Raw genomic sequence first — 19,529 nt, 5'->3', positions numbered from 1 at the left:
CAGGTCAAAGAAAGAATGCCAGAGTTTCTGAATAGGAATTCTGAGTTGGATGACCGTTCCAAAAAAAAAAAAAAATCCCAGTTTGAGCTCGTTTTTTTTGGTTGAGTTTCCAGTTGTCTTGAACGCACTGAAGTCGGAAATCGGAAGTCCGAGTTGAATTCACCACTAGAGACCTAGGCTACCTCTTATTTCTGAATTGGGCTACCTCCAACAAAGAAGCCCTTGTCTATATTGACGTGAGAAATAGGCATAATCTACACAGTAATGGTGGCTGGCTGCGATATCAACAAGCCTAATAATTTTTATAATGAGGTGATATCCCTATTTTAGCTAAATTGACAAATGAAATGGATTAATCTGTCAATTAAAATATTTTTTACAAAATCATGTACATGTAGATGTTTGTAAGGCATTCATGGTGAGATCTTTAATAATAAACTAAACAGACACTTAAACTAACACTAACTCGTAACACATGTAGACTTAAAGCTGTTCAACTGACACAGGATGTGAACACTATGTCATGTGTCTGTGTCACGTGAACGCGTTGGCAGTTTGATGCCGTAGAAAAAAAACTTGGCTCCATTGACATCCATGTTAATTCATGGTGGTATTTTATGGCGCTAGGAAGACATTAGGTGACTTGGTAAGACGTATCAGTCTCTTCACGAGGCTTAATTCTGCCACTTATCACCCCCTATACCTCCCCTCTCTGCACCGCTGCTTTGTTTCAAAGGCAACATCACAGCAGCAGATATTTGGCAAGGCAGGCTGTGTGTGTGTGTGACAGGCTTGCTGGCCGCATCGGGAGCAGATACGATTTGTTTCTGAGATTACCGCATTGTTGTTCTTTTTCTCTGTCATTTCCGGGCCGTAGAGTGGACAGCAGCTCAAGTCAGATTTGATGGTGATGTTGAGTACGTGTATCTGATTTGGCTAGGTCGAGGCCAGGAGCATCTTTAACAGCGTGGAAGTAGGATAGAGGGAGGGAGAGCGAGAGAAACCGCGTTGTCCGTATTGCGTCCGTCTGTCGCGCTCCGCGGTTGTGAATGGACTGCGCTCCCTCAGTGTTTATCTGCAGTCATTTCGAGTCGTTTCTGGAGGAAGATGGCGGACAGGGATGAGATGTTCTCACTCTCCACCTTCCACTCCCTCTCTCCTCCAGGCTGCAGGTAAGACAACAAACCCGCAGACGGAGCAATGAAGGGTGGCTGGGCATTGCGGGTAGGCCATCATCGAGCGCTCAATACTGAAGGGAGGAGGTGATACAGGCGGATGTGAGAGGATGGGGTGAACAGTTACTATGTTTGTCAGTTTTGTTGATATTACCGCATTGTATTATTATCAACATGAGACATAGTACTATTGGATGCTGATGCTGCTGCTCTATGTCGTTATATAGGTATATCACTAAGTGCAGCGCGTAGCTTATGCTGTGTTGGTTGTTTGTTTTTGTCTCTCGCATGACGTGAGTTCGTTTAGAAAATACCCTTGAACTATACACAACACATAACTGCCTTTAAGAGCAAAGGGGAGAGAGGAGGAATGTTCACAAGCTATAGATTTTTGGCGGTCATGTCGTTTGCCCGCCTGGCTGGCGCATTCTCTAGCTCAGATTCAATTACCTCAGAGGCGGAGGGAATGAGGCCCACGCCCTGTTGAGACAAATATAGCCCGAAATGGGTGCTGTGAGTTCAGTTACAATAGGCTATAGATTACACTTTTCATTTAACATCAATAGCCACAAAACGTGTATCCACCTATTGTTGATTGGATAGTTTAACACTTCACGTCTGTGCTCATGGTTTTGGGTAAATACAGTGCTGCTTGAAAACATGTAGACCCTACAGGGCTGGTCATTATTTTGCTATAAAATATTAACATAAGCATATACAATCCTTATCTCAACCCCAATTCGTAATAAAGACATTCCAAGTAAATGACAGAAACAAAACATATATTTTCATTGTTTATTTAACAAAAGTGGTTTATTTAACAGAAATTCAGATTTGATGTGTGCAAAAATATGTGAACACCTTCAGTCAATAGCTTGTGGCACCTCCATTAGCAGCAATAACTTGGAGTAAACGTCTCCTATAGCCAGTAATCAGTCCCTGACATCTGTTTTGAGGAATTTTTGCCCAGTCCTTACAGAGCTCAGCCAAGTAAGTGAGGTTTGACGGGTGTCTGGCATGAACTGCACACTTCAGGTCCTGCCACAGCATCTCGATTGGATGTAGGTCAGGACTTTGACTTGGCCAATCCAAAACACAAATCTTCTTTCTCCTGAGCCATTCTTTGGTAGATTTCCTTGAATGCTTTGGCTCGTTGTCTTGTAGGAAGACCCATTTTCGTCCCAGCTGATGGCTTGACGTTCTGTTCAAGGATCTCCTGGTATACCTCAGAATTCATGGTTCCCTTAATGATGTGGAGTCATCCAAGTCCAGAGGAGGAAAAGCAGACCCAGATCTTGACATTCCCACCACAATGCTTGACTGTTGGGATAAGGTTATTTTGGTGGTAGGCAGTGTTTTTGCCACACATAGCACTGTTGATTGTGACCAAAAAGGTCAATTTTGGACTCATCGTTCCAGAGAATGGACTTCCAGAAACCTTCAGTTTGTCCAGATGGTCTCTGGCAGTTAAGACGAGCAGTTTGGTTATTTTTTGACAGGAGAGGCTTCTTCCTAGCAACCCTCCAATTTTGATTCTGTGTTTATCTTATTGTTGAAGAATGCACAGTTACCTGAGATGCAGCAAGGGAGGTCTGCAAATCTCTAGATTATATTTTTGGGTTGGCTTTTACCTAATTTATTATTGGTCTTGTGACTCTTGGGGATATTTTGGAAGGGAGTCCACTTCTAGGCTGAGTTGCTGTCATGTTAAATGCTCTCAATTTGTAAATTATTAGCCTCACAGTGGACTGAGCTCAAACCTTTTTGAGATGATTTTATAGCCTTCCCCAGACTGATGTGCTCTCATTACCCTCGTCCTGATGTCCTCTGAGATCTCCACAAAATGTGGCCATGGATGTGTTACTCATTTTAAGGTTGAATGTTAGATTAGTTTGTAAGATAGCCTTAACTTGAGGCTTTTTACTGTATTACACAAGTAATATTGAATTGTGTTTGGTTGACAATACAACCAAATATCAACATTTAAAGTAGATATACCTACTGCTTGGATAGTTCAATCTGAGCCACTGGCTTAATCCCATTCTTAAACTTGTTGGAGACGTGAATCCAACATACAATTTGTAAACTTGTCGACAAGTTAATAGTCTATTTATTATTTTTTTACTCCCTGACGAAGGCCATGCAGCCGAAACACATCAGTTTTAAAACTTTCTTTCCATTGAACATGCCATACAAATGAAGGCATTTTGATTAATTATATGAAAAGTGCCTTGGTCCTTTTTGATGACCAATTTACACCTTTTATCAAAGTGTACCTTCTGTCTACCAACATCTACTATTGTGTACCTTAGCAGCACTTCCCTTCCTTCTTTTTTTTCAACACTTTTTATTCCTACAGGCTATTTATTATATTTCAAAAGTGATATTGATTTGTGTTTCAACGCAACCAAATATCAACGTTTTGAAGGAGATTTATCTTCTACTTGGATAGTTCGATCTGTGCCACTGACTGGCTGGCTTTAATCCCAGTCTGTCTACAAACTAATAACTTATATGTTGGATTCATCATATGTTGGTCTCCATCTCAACCAAAAATCTATGTTAAAGAATAGGACTAAATAAAATAAAACTTTAAATAAAGTTTGATTTGATTTATACCTATTCCTTAATTTAGATTTTTGGTTGATTTGAATCCAACATATCAATTATTAATTTGTAAACATACTACAAATAATGCAGACTAAGTCTACTTGGATGGAACTATCCAAGCAGAAGATTCATCTTCAAATGTTGATAGCTGGTTGCGTTGACAACCAAACACAATTCAATATCATGACATTTTAAATCAACCAGAGCTTGAAACCTTAGGCCTATTGTATTGTCTATTTTTTGTTGTTGAATTGAAACAATAGCTGTTGATTACTTTGCAAATGCTATATAGGCTGAAATAGCATCGTTGATAATATGAGTGATAAAGTATGGTCACATTTCATTTGATCTGTTAAACCTATCCTTTGGAATGACTTCAATAGCAACAGTGAATCTATTTAGTTTAAGTGGAGCGCTCTCAACAATCATTGTCATGATAGCTCATTGGTAATAGTCTGTCAAATTTGGTTAAAACCCTGGATGGAAGGCCAAATGGTAGCTGTAAATCCATTCACCAGTAGGGGGTGCTGCCTATCCTATAGTTTTTTTTCTGATTGTGGATATAACATAGAAGATCTGATGTTGTTTTTATAGGTAAAAATTCAACATATTTTGTTGAAATGTGGTTACCATGATGACAGAATCCTTTGGTTGAAATTTCACCCTAAAAACAACAGTTGATGATTTTTGTTCATTACTTTTTCAAATCCAATGTATTTTTAAAATTCCACGTAACCTAAGGTTGACAAATTACGCTGACACATATTGATTCAACCAGTTTGTGCCCAGTGGGATGAGTCATATTAGTCATCTACATCACCAGGAATCTCTTACAGAAAGATAAAGTGGGAGTGGAGCTGAAAGGAGCCCACCCCCCCCTCCTTTTGATGATTAGAATTTAGAAGAATACACAGGACTAATTCTATTGTTCATTCTATTCCAAGGCTGCTCCTCCTGAGTGGAGTTCTGGAATCATGAGTGGAGTTGGACTCCTCTCAGAGACCTGGCAGCGCTAAATTCACCTCCCAGAATTGAGAGCTAGCTACACACTTAGAAAAAAGGTTTACGAAAGGGTTCTTCAGTTGTCCCCACAGGATAACCCTTTTTGGTTCCAAGTGTTATACCTGGAACCCAAAGGGGTTTTACCTGAAACCCAAAAGGGTTCTTCAAAGGGTTCTCCTATGGGGACAGCCGAAGAACCCTTTTAGGTTCTAGATAGAAGAAGAAGAAGAAGAAGGAGCTGAGAGTGTAGAATGCAATCCCATTAGCAACATATGCCCCGCCTTGGGCTGTTACAGTGACCGTGTTACTGCCACATCTGCATTCATGAGTCATGACCGCAGTCAAATTCCATGTGATCGTTTAGTCACGGTAACTAGGCTTCTCCAAAACTGTGCTCTGATGTTGCTGATGGTCATTAGTAGGCTACCAAACTTGTCACTAATGGCCTGGTAGTCTGCGCTCCTGTAATCCTCTAATCACTCTGACATCAATACAAATGCAATCAAAAATCTAATCGAACACTTCATGAGAGCCATGAGCTCAGGTTGCGCAAAATTTACTATAGGCTATGCAATTGCGTGAGAACAGAGTTTTGATGACCTCTATTAAAGAGGATACTATCAGCTTTCTATAGGCTAAATGTATTTCTCAACAATCCTAATATTAAGCACATTGCTTTGCTTTACAACCGGAGTAGCCTGCCTACCTGGCTGGCATGAAAATGAACCGCGGGATAAGCGTCCTCCATTCGCTATTTAAGTGCATGCATGACTTATTTCCCCTGCCCCTCTTCCAACAGGAGCATAATAATGGCCCATTCTAAATCAAAACTAATTTCACATTATTTAGTATATGTAAAGACAATATTAAATGTAGATTAGTCTGATGGGTGACAATATCACCTCTGAATGATGCTCAGCGTGTGTAGTCTAACATGCTGACTAGACCGGGAGCGAGAGTGCGTGTCCGAGTGCGCCATCACGCGGATGTTGATTTTTGTCCACCTACACCAGAAGCAATCAGGACACACAGGTTTAAATATCAAAACGAACTCTGAAACTATATTAATTTGGGACAGGTCGAAAAGCATTAAACATGTATGGCAATTCAGCTAGCTAGCTTGCTGTTGCTTGCTAATTTGTCCTGTGATATAAACATTGGGTCGTTATTTTACCTGTAATGTACAAGGTCCTCTACTCCGACAATTAATCCACAGATTTCTATTTCTACTTTGCACTTTCTTCCACTGCAAATCTACCATTCCAGTGTTTTGCTTGCTATATTGTATGTACTTCGCCACCATGGCCTTTTTTTGCCTTTACCTCCATTATCTCACCTCATTTGCTCACATTGTATATAGACTTGTTTTTCTACTGTATTATTGACTGTATGTTTGTTTTACTCCATGTGTAACTCTGTTGTATGTGTCAAACTGCTTTGCTTTATCTTGGCCAGGTCGCAATTGTAAATGAGAACTTGTTCTCAACTTGCCTACCTGGTTAAATAAATAAAGATAAAAGGGTAAACCGAGTTCGTTTCTAGTAATCTCTCCTCCTTCAGGCTTCTTCTTCTTCTTTGGACTTTATATGGTGGTTGGCAACCAACTTTAAGGTGCATTACCACAACCAACTGTGTGGACCTCAGTTCATCTTTCAATCATCTACGTGGGTATATGCTCCTAAAAACCAATGAGGCGATGGGAGAGACGGGACTTGCAGTGCGTCATGCGTCACAAATACAACCAAGTTCTATTTTAGCACCTGGCTATGCAGATGCTCGTTGACGCGCGCGAGCAGTGTTGATGCAATGATTCAATAACATGTATGTGTACATTTATTTTGCAATGCTCACGCACGCAACACAGGCATTGTGGTCAACCTGTTTGGCTACTTTGCTGTTGTCACTAGTTACCACAGCTACAAAGTCAAAATCGATATATCGTAAAAACGTAACATGCTAACCACACCACCCGTGTCGCTTTGAGAATCACAACATAAGGTACAAAATCTGTTCTAGCTTTTAAAGGGGCAGTAGCCTACCTTGGGTGTACAATTTTCAATTACAGCATGATTTGGTTGCTATGTATTCTGGTACCAATCAAATGTACATGTTAATAGTATCATCTGATTACAATTATTATGTCTCATATTTCTATACTGAACAAAAATATAAACTCAACAACTTAAAGTATTTTACAGAGTTACAGGTCATTTGAGGAAATCAGTAAATTAAAATAAATTCATTAGGCAGTAATCTATGGATTTCACATGACTGGGAATACAGATATGCATCTGTTGGTCGTAGAGACCTTAAAAACAAATAGGACTCACAATGGGCCTCAGGATCTCGTCACAGTATTTTTTTCACATTCAAACGCTATGGATAAAATGCAATTGTGTTCGTTGTCCCTAGCTTATGCCTGCCCATACCATAACCCCACTGCCACCATGGGGCACTCTGTTCACAACATTGACATCAGCAAACCGCTCACCCACACGACGCCATACACGTGGTCTGTGGTTGTGAGGCCGGTTGGATCTACTGCCAAATTCTCTAAAATTATGTTGAAGGTGGCCTATGGTAGAGAAATGTACATTCTGGTGGACATTCCTGCAGTCAGCATCCCAATTTTACTCTCCCTCAAAACTCAAGACATCTGTGGCATTGTGTTGTGTGACAAAACTGCACATTTTAGAGTGGCCTTTTATTGTCCCCAGCACAAGGTGCACCTGTGTAATGATCATGCTGTTTAATCATCTTCTTGATATGCAACACCTGTCAGGTGGATGGATTATCTTGGCAGAGGAGAAATGCTCAATAACAGGGATGTATAAAAATTGTGCACAAAATTTGAGAGAAATAAGCTTTTTGTGCTCTACAGGATTGGTGGGTCCCCCTCGGGACGGCTAATGCGATTAGCATGAGGTTGTAAGTAACAAGAACATTTCCCAGGACATAGACAAACCTGATATTGGCAGAAAGCTTAAATTCTTGTTAATCTAACAGCACTGTCCAATTTACAGTAGCTATTACAATGAAAGAATACCATGCTATTTATTGTTTGAGGAGAGTGCACAGCTATGAACTTCAAGTTATTAGTAAACCAATTAGGAACATTTGCGCAGTCTTGATATAACATTTTTAACAGAAATGCAATGGTTCATTGGAGCAGTCTAGAACTTTGCACATACACTGCTGCCATCTAGTGGCCAAAATCTAAATTTCGCCACGGCTGGAATAATACATTATTAAAAACACATTTTTCTTTATCTTTTACCAGATCTAATGTGTTATATTATCCTACATTCATTTCACATTTCCACAAACTTCAAATTGTTTCCTTTCAAATGGTATCTGGAATATGCATATCTTTGCTTCAGGTCCTGAGCTACAGGCAGTTAGATTTGGGTATGTCATTTTAGGCAAAAATTTGCTCATGAAATACGCGACCAACACTTTACATGTAGCAATTATATTTTTGTTCATTGTAAATGCAATCTATTAGCTTCCAAAATGTAAGTAGGTATATCTGGATGTCCGATAACGCATTCTGATTGAAGGGCTTGTCCTGCACTAACAACCCAGATTCAGTTGTACAATTTACATTCTAGACTATTATGTGCCTCCAACTTTGTGGCAACAGTTTGGGGAAGGCCCTTTCCTCTCTCAGCATGTCAATGCCCCCGTGCGCAAAGGGAGGTCCATACAGAAATGGTTTGTCAAGATTGGTGTGGAAGAACTAGACAGGCCTGCACATAGCCCTAACCTCAACCCCATTGAAGACCTTTGTGATGAATTGGAATGCCGACTGTGAGCCAGGACTAATCGCCCAACATCAGTGCCCGACTTCACTAATGCTCTTGTGGCGGAATGGAAGCAAGTCCCCTCAGCAATGTTCCAACATCTAGTGGAAAGCCTTCCCAGAAGAGTGGATACAGTTATAGCAGCAAAGGGGGGACCAACTCCATATTAATGCCCACAATTTTGGAATGAGATGTTCGACGAGCAGGTGTCCACATACTTTTGTTCATGAAATGTATATATTGTATACAGTGCCTTCGGAAAGTACTCAGACCCCTTGACTTTTTCCACATTTTGTTATGTTACAGCCTTATTCTAAAATTGATGAAATAAAAAAATCCTCAGCAATCTGCATACAATACCCCATAATGACAATGCAAAAACAGGTATTTTGAAATTTTTGCAAATGTAACAAACACCTTATTTACATAAGTATTCAGACCATTTGCTATGAGAATCAAAGATTGAGCTCAGCTGCATCCTGTTTCCATTGATCATCCTTGAGATGTTTCTACAACTTGAATTTACCACAGGTGGACTCCAATCAACTGATTTGGACATAATTTGGAAAGGCACACACCTGTCCTATATAAGGTCCTACAGTTGACAGTGCATGTCAGAGCAAAAACAATGCCATGAGGTCAAAGGAATTGTGCGAGGCAGGATTGTGTCGAGGCACAGGTCTGGGGAAGGATACTCAACAAAACAAAGCAGATATTCGTGGACTTCAGGAAACATCAGAGGAAGCACCCCCCAATCCACATCATTGGGACAACAGTGGAAAAGGTGGAAAGTTATTTTAAATTTTTTTAATTACTCAGCGTACACATCACCGACAAACTGAAAGGGTCCACCCACACAGTGTGGTGAAGAAGGAGCAACAGTGCCTCTTCAACCTCAGGAGGCTGAAGAAATGTTGCTGGTCACCTAAAACCCTCAAACTTTTACAGATGCATAATTGAGAGCATCCTGTCAGAAGTGTATCACCGCATGGTACGGCAACTGCACCGCTCGCAACCGCAAGGCTCTCCAAAGGGTGGTGCGGTCTGCCCAACGCATTACCGGGGGCAAACTGCCTGCCCTTCAGAACACCTACAGCACCAGATGTGACAGAAAGGCCAAAAAGTTCAACAAGGACATCAACCACCTGAGCCACTGCCTGTTCACCCCACTATCATCCAGATGGCGAGGTCAGTACAGCTGCATCAAAGCTGGGACTGAGAGACAGAAGCCGTTTTTCAATCTTAAGGCCAGTACTGTTAAACAGCCTTCACTAGCACATTAGAGGCTGCTGCCTATAGGCATAGACTAGAAATCACTGGCCACTTGAAGGAATTGAAGACTAGTTGCTTTAATAATGTTTACAGATCTGGCATTACTCATCTCATATGTGTATATACTGTTTTCTATACTATTCTACAGTATCTTAGTCCGTTCCGCTCTGACATCGCTCGTCCATACAGTTGAAGTCGGAAGTTTACATACACCTTAGCCAAATACATTTAAACTCACAATTCCTGACATTTTAATCCTAGTAAAAATTCCCTGTCTTAGGTCAGTTAGGATCACCACTTTATTTTAAGAATGTGTAATGTCAGAATAATAGTAGAGAGAACAACTTATTTCAGCTTGTATTTATTTCATCACATTCCCAGTGGGTCAGAAGTTTATATACACTCAATTAGTATTTGGTAGCATTGCCTTTTAAATTGTTTAACTTGGGTCAAACGTTTCAGGTAGGCTTCCACAAGCATCCCACAATAAGTTGGGTGAATTTTGGCCCATTCCTCCTGACGGAGTTTGTCAGGTTTGTAGGCCTCCTTGCTCACACACGCTTTTTCAGTTCTGCCCACACATTTTCTATGGTATTGAGGTCAGGGCTTTGTGATGGCCACTCCAATACCTTGACTTTGCTGCCCTTAAGCCATTTTGCCACAACTTTGGAAGTATGCTTGGGCTCATTGTCCATTTGGGAGACCCAGCAAAGCACCCCCACGACATGATTCTGCCACCCCGTGTAAACTTCTGACTTCAACTTTATGTATACTGCTCAAAAAAAAGAAAGGGAACACTTAAACAACACAATGTAACTCCAAGTCAATCACACTTCTGTGAAATCAAACTGTCCACTTAGGAAGCAACACTGATTGACAATACATTTCACATGCTGTTGTGCAAATGGAATAGACAACAGGTGGAAATAATAGGCAATTAGCAAGACACCCCCAATAAAGGAGTGGTTCTGCAGGTGGTAACCACAGACCACTTCTCAGTTCCTATGCTTCCTGGCTGATGTTTTGGTCACTTTTGAATGTTGGCGGTGCTTTCACTCTAGTGGTAGCATGAGACGGAGTCTACAACCCACACAAGTGGCTCAGGTAGTGCAGCTCATCCAGGATGGCACATCAATGCGAGCTGTGGCTAGAAGGTTTGCTGTGTCTGTCAGCGTAGTGTCCAGAGCATGGAGGCACTACCAGGAGACAGGCCAGTACACCAGGAGACGTGGAGGAGGGCAACAACCCAGCAGCAGGACCGCTACCTCCGCCTTTGTGCAAGGAGGAGCAGGAGGAGCACTGCCAGAGCCCTGCAAAATGACCTCCAGCAGGCCACAAATGTGCAGAAACAGACTCCATGAGGGTGGTATGAGAGCCCGACGTCCACAGGTGGGGGTTGTGCTTACAGCCCAACACCGTGCAGGACGTTTGGCATTTGCCAGAGAACTCCAAGATTGGCAAATTCGCCACTGGCACCGTGTGCTCTTCACAGATGAAAGCAGGTTCACACTGAGCACATGTGACAGACGTGACAGTCTGGAGACGCCGTGGAGAACGTTCTGCTGCCTGCAACATCCTCCAGCATGACCGGTTTGGTGGTGGGTCAGTCATGGTGTGGGGTGGCATTTCTTTGGGGGCTGCACAGCCCTCCATGTGCTCGCCAGAGGTAGCCTGACTGCCATTGGGTACCGAGATGAGATCCTCAGACCCCTTGTGAGACCATATGCTGGTGTGGTTGGCCCTGGGTTCCTCCTAATGCAAGACAATGCTAGACCTCATGTGGCTGGAGTGTGTCAGAAGTTCCTGCAAGAGGAAGGCATTGATGCTATGGACTGGCCCGCCCGTTCCCCAGACCTGAATCCAATTGAGCACATCTGGGACATCATGTCTCGCTCCATCCACCAACGCCACGTTGCACCACAGACTGTCCAGGAGTTGGCGGATGCTTTAGTCCAGGTCTGGGAGGAGATCCCTCAGGAGACCATCCGCCACCTCATCAGGAGCATGCCCAGGCGTTGTAGGGAGGTCATACAGGCACGTGGAGGCCACACACACTACTGAGCCTCATTTCGACTTGTTTTAAGGACATTACATCAAAGTTGGATCAGCCTGTAGTGTGGTTTTCCACTTTAATTTTGAGTGTGACTCCAAATCCAGACCTCCATGGGTTGATAAATTGGATTTCCATTGATTTATTTTTGTGATTTTGTTGTCAGCACATTCAACTATGTAAAGAAAAAAGTATTTAATAAGATTATTTCATTCATTCAGATCTAGGATGTTATTTTAGTGTTCCCTTTATTTTTTTGAGCAGTGTATATAGCCTTAATTCATTCCTATTTAGATGTGTGTTGGCTACATGTGTAATTTGTTAGATATTACTTGTTAGATATTACTGCACTGGCGGAGCTAGAAGCACAAGCATTGCACTACACCTGCAATAACATCTGCTAATCATGCGTATGTGTCCAATAAAGTTTGATTTGATTTGACCTCTGTCACTGGCTTCATCAATAAGTGCATCGACGACGTTGTCCCCACAGTGACGGTACTAGAGGTTGACCGATTATGATTTTTCAACGCAGATACTGATTATTGGAGGACCAAAAATAGCCGATACCGATTAATCGGCAAATTTTTTAATTTTTTTAAAATTATTTTTTTTATATATTTTTTTATAGATATTTGTAGTATTGACAATTACAACAATACTGAATGAACAATGAACTTTTCTATTTTAACTTAATATAATACATAAATAAAATCTATTTAGTCTCAAATAAATAATGAAACATGTTCAATTTGGTTTAAATAATGCAAAACCACAGAGTTGGAGAAGAAAGTAAAAGTACAATATGTGCCATGTAAAAAAAGCTAACGTTTAAGTTCCTTGCTCAGAACATGAGAACATATGAACGCTGGTGGTTCAATATTCCCAGTTAAGAAGTTTTAGGTTGTAGTTATATGAATTATGACGCGTCGACTATTTCCCTCTATTTTATATACCTTTGACTATCGGATGTTCTTATCGGCACTTTATTAGTGCCAGCCTAATCTCGGGAGTTGATAGGCTTGAAGTCATAAACAGCGTTGTGCCTCAAGCATTGTTAAGAGCTGCTGGCAAACGTAGTCAAGTGCTGTTTGAATTAATGCATACGAGCCTGCTGCTGCCTACCACCGCTCAGTCAGACTGTTGTATCAAATCATAGACTTAATCATAATAAACACACAGAAATACAAGCCTTTGGTCAGTAATATGGTCAAATCCATAAACTATCATTTAGAAAAAAAAAACGTTTATTCTTCCAGTGAAATACAGAACCATTCCGTATTTTGTCGAACGGGTGGCAACCCTAAGTCTAAATATTGCTGTTACATTGCACAACCTTCAATGTTATGGCAAATTAATTACGGTCTTTGTTAGGAAGAAACACAGTTCGCAACGAGCCAGGCGGCCCAAACTGTTGCATATTCCCTGACTCTGCTTGCATTGAACACAAGAGAAATGACACAATTTCCCTACTTAATATTGCCTGCTAACATGCATTTATCTTAACTAAATATGCAGGTTAAAAAAAATATACTTCTGTGTATTGATTTTAATTAAACCATTGGTGTTTATGGTTAGATACATTTGTGCAATTAATGTGCTTTTTCGCGACTGTGCTTTTGTTAAATATCACCCGTTTGGCAAAGTTGAAGTAGGCTGGGATTCGATAAATTAACAGGCACCGCATTGATTATATGCAACACAGGACAAGCTAGTTAAACTAGTAATATCAACTATGTGTACTGTAGTTATATGAAGATTGATTGATTGTTTTTTATAAGTTTAATGCTAGCTAGCAATTTACCTTGGCTCATTGCCACCACAAGGTCCTTTTGACGCTGCAATCGCGTAACAGGTGGTCAGCCTGCCATGCAGTTTCCTCATGGATTGCAATGTAATCGGCGTCCAAAAAGGCAGATTGCTGATTGTTATGAAAATGATGATTGTTATGAAATTGGAACTAATTAATCGGCCATGCCGATTTAATTGTACATATCCCAATCGGAAGCTATGGATTACAGGCAACAACCGCACCAAGCTAAAGACTAGAGCTGCTTTCAAGGAGCGGGACACTAATCCGGACGCTAATAAGAAATCCCGCTATGCATTCACACGAACCATAAATAGGCAAAGCTTCAATACAGGACTAAGATTGAATTCTACTACACCGGCTCTGACATTCGTCGGATGTGGCATGGCTTGAAAACTGTTATGGACTACGACTCCAACGCCATCATTAAGTTTGATGACGACAACAGAGGTTGGCCTGATCACCTATAGGGAGGAGGTCAGAGACCTGGCAGTGTGGTGACAGGACAACAACCTCTCCTTCAATGTGAGCAAGACAAAGGAGCTGATCGTGGACCATAGGAAAAGGAGGGCCAAACAGGCCACCATTAACATCGACAGGGCTGAAGTGGAGCGGGTCGAGAGTTTCAAGTTCCTTGGTGTCCACGTCACCATCTAACTAACATGGTCCAAACACACCAAGACAGTTGTGAAGAGGGCACGACAACACATATTCCCCCCCAGGAGACTGAAAAGATTTGGCATGGGTCCCCAGATCCGCAAAGTTATACAACTGCACCATCGACCATCCTGACTGATTGCATCACCGCCTGGTATGGAAACTGCTCGGAATTTGAGCGTAAGGCGCTACAGAGGGTAGTGCGTACGTCCCAGTACATCACTGGGACCAATCTTCCTGACATCCAGGACCTACACTACCGTTAAAAAGTTTGTGAAAGAGAAACTTTTTTTTTTGTCCATTTAAAATAACATCAAATTGATCAGAAATACAGTGTAGACATTGTTAATGATGTAAATTACTATTGTAGCTGGAAACGGCAGATTTTTATTTATTTTATGGAATATATCTACAGAGGCGTAGAGGCCCATTATCAGCAACCATCACTCCTGTGTTCCAATGGCACGTTGTGTTAGCTAATCCAAGTTTATAATTTTAAAAGGCTAATTGATCATTAGAAAACCCTTTTTCAATTATGTTAGCACGGCTGAGAACTGTTGTTCTGATTAAAGAAGCAATAAAACTGGCCTTCTTTAGACTAGTTGAGTATCTGGAGCATCAGCATTTGTGGGTTCGATTACAGGCTCAAAATGGCCAGAAACAAAGAACTTTTTTCTGAAACTCGTCAGCCTATTCTTGTTCGGAGATATGAAGGCTATTCCATGCGAGAAATTTCCAAGAAACTGAAGATCTTGTACAACTCTGTGTACTACTTCCTTCACAGAACAGGGCAAACTGGCTCTAACCAGAATAGAAAGAGGAGTGGGAGGCCCCAATGCACAACTGAGCAAGAGGACAAGTACATTAGAGTGTCTAGTTTGAGAAACGGACGCCTCACAAGTCCTCAACTGGCAGCTTCATTAAATAGTACCCGCAAAACACAAGTCTCAACGTCAACAATGAAGAGGCGACTCCGGGATGCTCAGTTCCTCTGTCGAGTGTGTGTTGTTTAGCCCATCCTTTAATCTTTTATTTTTATTGGCCAGTCTGAGATATGGCTTTTTCATTGCAACTCAGCCAAGATGTCAAATAGTTTGTACACACAGTGATATCAGCGGCAACAGTCCTGTAGTTGCTTTTTTTAATTACAATTAGGAGAGTTCACAAAGGCCTAAATAGTTTATTTTCAGAAAGCAATTCATATTGGATGACATCCCAAATAATTTCCCTGTATCACGTTGTAGGCTGCTGCTGGTCAGGAGTTCTGTGTGCGAGTGTTTTATGATCTGGCCATGATTTCAGATTTAGCACTGTTATGGTATGCAGTTTTGCCCAGTTTGACGATGATCTAGTTTTACGTTTACACTGTTTGATGTGTTTTCTGACACTGCTTCACAGTAGTTCTGTATACATCTGTACTAAGCCCTGTCTGGAATGTCCTGTCCTCACTAGAAAGCATTTCCCTCTGAGCCTTACAAAAGTATTTTACTAATGGAGTAGATAGCGGAGCCTCTGTTGTAACTAATGGACCACAGTTATGCAGATGGTTTATAGAAAACAAGATGATAAGCTCATGCACTGTTGTCTGTAAACTGGGGACATGGGGAATAATGGCTGAACTCCTCTGTCTGCTTAGAGAGCAAAGCAAAATATTGAGGATGTCTGTGTTCTTGTGTCTGGTGAGTGAGGCACAGACCCAAATAGAGTGACAGGCCATATCTCAGAGCAGTCGTCCCCAGGGTCGGAGCACTCTGTGTGGGCATCACTCAGAGAGATGCTCACCTCTGAAGGGTGGTGGTCAGGTACATGAGGACTGGAGGTGAAATCACAAGTGTGTATGTGTGTACCGTGTAAGTATTAACGTTCTCCCTCCTGTTCTTCCAGGCCTGCCCATGACATCAGTTTGGAGGAGTTTGATGATGAGGATCTGTCTGAAATCACAGATGACTGTGGAATAGGACTCAACTACGACTCTGATCCATACGAGAAGGTGGAACACACACATACGCACGCAAGCATGCACACACACATATGGACACACATACACAAACACACAGGCACATACATACACCAATGTAATGTAGTGAAACAGCATGTCTATAATTAATATAACTTTTCTGGGGGCTTTTCTGCTCTCATCATTAAATAGATTAGCTTGCAGATGGCTTCAAATGACTGTTGTGTAAACTAAAAGCTCCTCCTATAGTACAGATAGAAATCAAATGTCTTCCTACAAATTTGAAGCTAAGCAACTTGGCTGTCAGTCTGTTTGGGTTTCTTTGTGTGGCTGTGTGTGGCTCTGCCAACACATGGTGCTCAGGGCTTTGATTGACAATTGCTGTGGGTGACTGCTGCTCCCCCTAGGTGGTTAACAGCTAGCAGAGTGAGAGAGTGATAGACTCCCGGTATAGCCATTGGAGGTGATAACTGCCAATTTGTGTGTTACTTGGCTCATCTCCTATATAAGCGGCAGTTTAACTTGCTGTTTATACCTGTGTTACCAGAGCTCATTACATTAGTGACCTTAGAGCAGGGCTGAGCTTAGTATATCATTTCCATCCTATCAACATCAGTTACAGCATCAGAGCAGAATATGAATGGCACTGTAATGTACAACTCAAATCCCCTCTTAGTGACCGAGCGCTGGAGATAATCCACAGACCTGTACTACTGGAGAAGCACTGGGTCTGCTTCCTCTCTCTCTGTTTCCCTCTTTAATTATTTATCTGTCACCCCTTTCTCTCATTCTCTCTCTCTCTCTCTCTCTCTCTCTCCCCAGTCTCTCTCTCTCTCTCTTTTCAGTCTCTCTCTCTCTCCTGAGGGATGTGAATGTTTTATGTGTGTGGCTTTGAGCCATAGCTGCAGAAAAGGGTGAATAACCCTGTGCAGTTTGCTGCTATGCAGAGACAGTCCTCCCGCATCATTCCTTTCCACCTTCTCTCCTCCCTCCCTCTCTCTCTTCCCTCTCCCCTGACTGCTCATTCCTTCCCTAGCTGCTTTGCAGAGCTCCGTTCAGAGAGATCCTACCTTCAACCCCCTCCTCTCTTCCTCAATTCCTCCTCTTCCCCATAGCAGAGAGAGAGAATGTTTTTGTTTCTGCCTCATTAATCCCACAACAAAAAAAACTGGGCAATTGAGTTATATTTTTTCAGTCACATGCAAAGTTCTTTCTACAAAGCAATTTGTCAGTGTGTAGAGACGACCCGGGCCTACAACCTCAGAAAGCAAGTTGAGGGAAACCCTTTTATCCTTGCAATCTGAGATGTCATATTTCAAACGCAGATCACCCAACGGAACAAACAGGCCCTGACTGCTCAGTCCACAGATGTGTGGGTGTATGCCAGAGACAGTGTCACTCTTTATGTTACATCATCAAACCCACCCCCACCAAGTCGCCCAGCCCCAAAGGAACTAATCCTGCTGACATCGGACCGACACTCTGGATTAAGAACAGAGTTGAAGTGTTGTGTGTGTGTGTGTGTGTGTGATGTATTTGATTGGGTGATCGTCATCAGCCCATTAAGCACCTATCAATCAGTTAAATGGTTTCTGTTTGTTTACACATGTGCCTGTATTTGTATGTGTACTGTATGTGTGTGATAAAGCACTGAAATAATTTTGTGGTGGTCATCTTTTAGTACTTTCTTTGATCTTCAAGGCTGACAACCAGTCAGAAAAGTGGGATTATCCCTCTGCCCAATCCCCATCTCTGATTAATAACCATTCATTGTTACTTCCTAATCTGTATACCCCTTTCAAGATTAGGCTTGGCTCCCTTTGAGTTACACACGCGCACACACACATACATACCATCATAAACTGACTTAAACTGATTATGTCCTGGAGCAGAGATATGAGTCTTCAATCATTGGATTTTTTGAATATACCAGAAAGGGCATTTTGTTGGAGAGAAGATTTAAATGTTTAAAATGTGAATGTTTTTTACAACATAAGCCCACGCCTCCCTCCATACTATTGGTGTAAACTGCTGCAGTTACTAATGTATTTTTGAAGATAACCCAGAATGCTTTTAGAAGGAGGAAACAGATGTTTTCATGTGTGTAATTATGTTTTTTCACTTGGTTGAACTGTAGTAAGCTGCGATACACACACACACACACACACACACACACCAGTACCAGTCAATAGTTTGGACACACCTACTCATTACAGGGTTTTTATTTATTTTTACTTTATTTTTACAATTCTCTACATTGTAGAATAATAGTGAAGACATAAACTATGAAGTAACACATATGGAATCATGTAGTAACCAAAAAAGTGTTAAATCAAAATATATTTCAGATTCTTCAAAGTAGCCACCCTTTGCCTTGTTGAAAGCTTTGCACTGTTGGAATTCTCTCAACCAGCATCATGTCATAGTCACCTGGAATGCCTTGTTAATTTGTGGAATTTCTTTCCTTAATGCATTTGAGCCAAGTCCATATTATGTCAAGAACTGTTCAAAGAAGCAAAGAGAAACAACAGTCCATCATTAATTTAAGACAAGGTCAGTCAATCCGGAAAATTTCAAGGACTTTGAAAGTTTCTTCAAGTGCAGTCGCAAAAACCGTCAAGCGCTATGATGAAACTGGCTCTCGTGAGGACTGCCACAGGAAAGGAAAACCTAGAGTTACCTCTGCTGCAGAGGATAAGTTCATTAGAGTTGCCAGCTTCAGAAATTGCAGCCCAAATAAATGCTTCACAGAGTTCAAGTAACAGACACATCTCAACATCAATTGTTCAGAGGAGACGCCGTGAATCAGGCCTTCATGGTCAAATTGCTGCAAAGAACCCATTAATAAAGAACACAAATAAGCAGAAGAGAGTTGCTTGGGCCAAGAAACACGAGCAATGGACATTAGACCAGTGGAGTCCAAATTTGAGATTTTTGGTTCCAACCGCTGTGTCGATGTGAGATGCAGAGTAGGTGAACGGATGATCTTTGCATGTGTGGTTCCCACCGTGAAGCATGGAGGAGGAGTGGGGGTGCTTTGCGGTGACACTGTCAGTGATTTATTTAGAATTCAAGGCACACTTAACCAGCATGGCTACCACAGCATTCTGCAGCGATACGCCATCCCATCTGGTTTGTGCTTAGTGGGACTATCATTTCTTTTTCAACAGGGCAATGACCCAACACACCTCCA

General features: G+C 41.6%; 1 protein-coding gene across 1 annotated transcript in view; it reads left to right on the top strand.

Moving 5' to 3' along the window:
* The first annotated feature begins 533 nt into the window (after positions 1 to 533).
* LOC106573413 (C-Jun-amino-terminal kinase-interacting protein 2) overlaps positions 534 to 19,529 on the top strand; it is a 39,506-nt gene continuing 20,510 nt past the window's right edge. Inside the window, exons 1-2 of the mRNA XM_014148434.3 lie at positions 534 to 1,172; positions 16,264 to 16,369. Of these exons, the coding sequence (XP_014003909.3) occupies positions 1,108 to 1,172; positions 16,264 to 16,369 (171 nt within the window). The 5' untranslated portion in view covers positions 534 to 1,107. The remainder of the gene's footprint in view (positions 1,173 to 16,263; positions 16,370 to 19,529) is intronic.

This window comes from Salmo salar, chromosome 16, assembly GCF_965601325.2.
Source record: "Salmo salar chromosome 16, fSalSal1, whole genome shotgun sequence".
Classification (NCBI taxonomy): Eukaryota; Metazoa; Chordata; class Actinopteri; order Salmoniformes; family Salmonidae; genus Salmo; species Salmo salar.
This window is presented reverse-complemented; position numbering and strand designations above follow the sequence as displayed.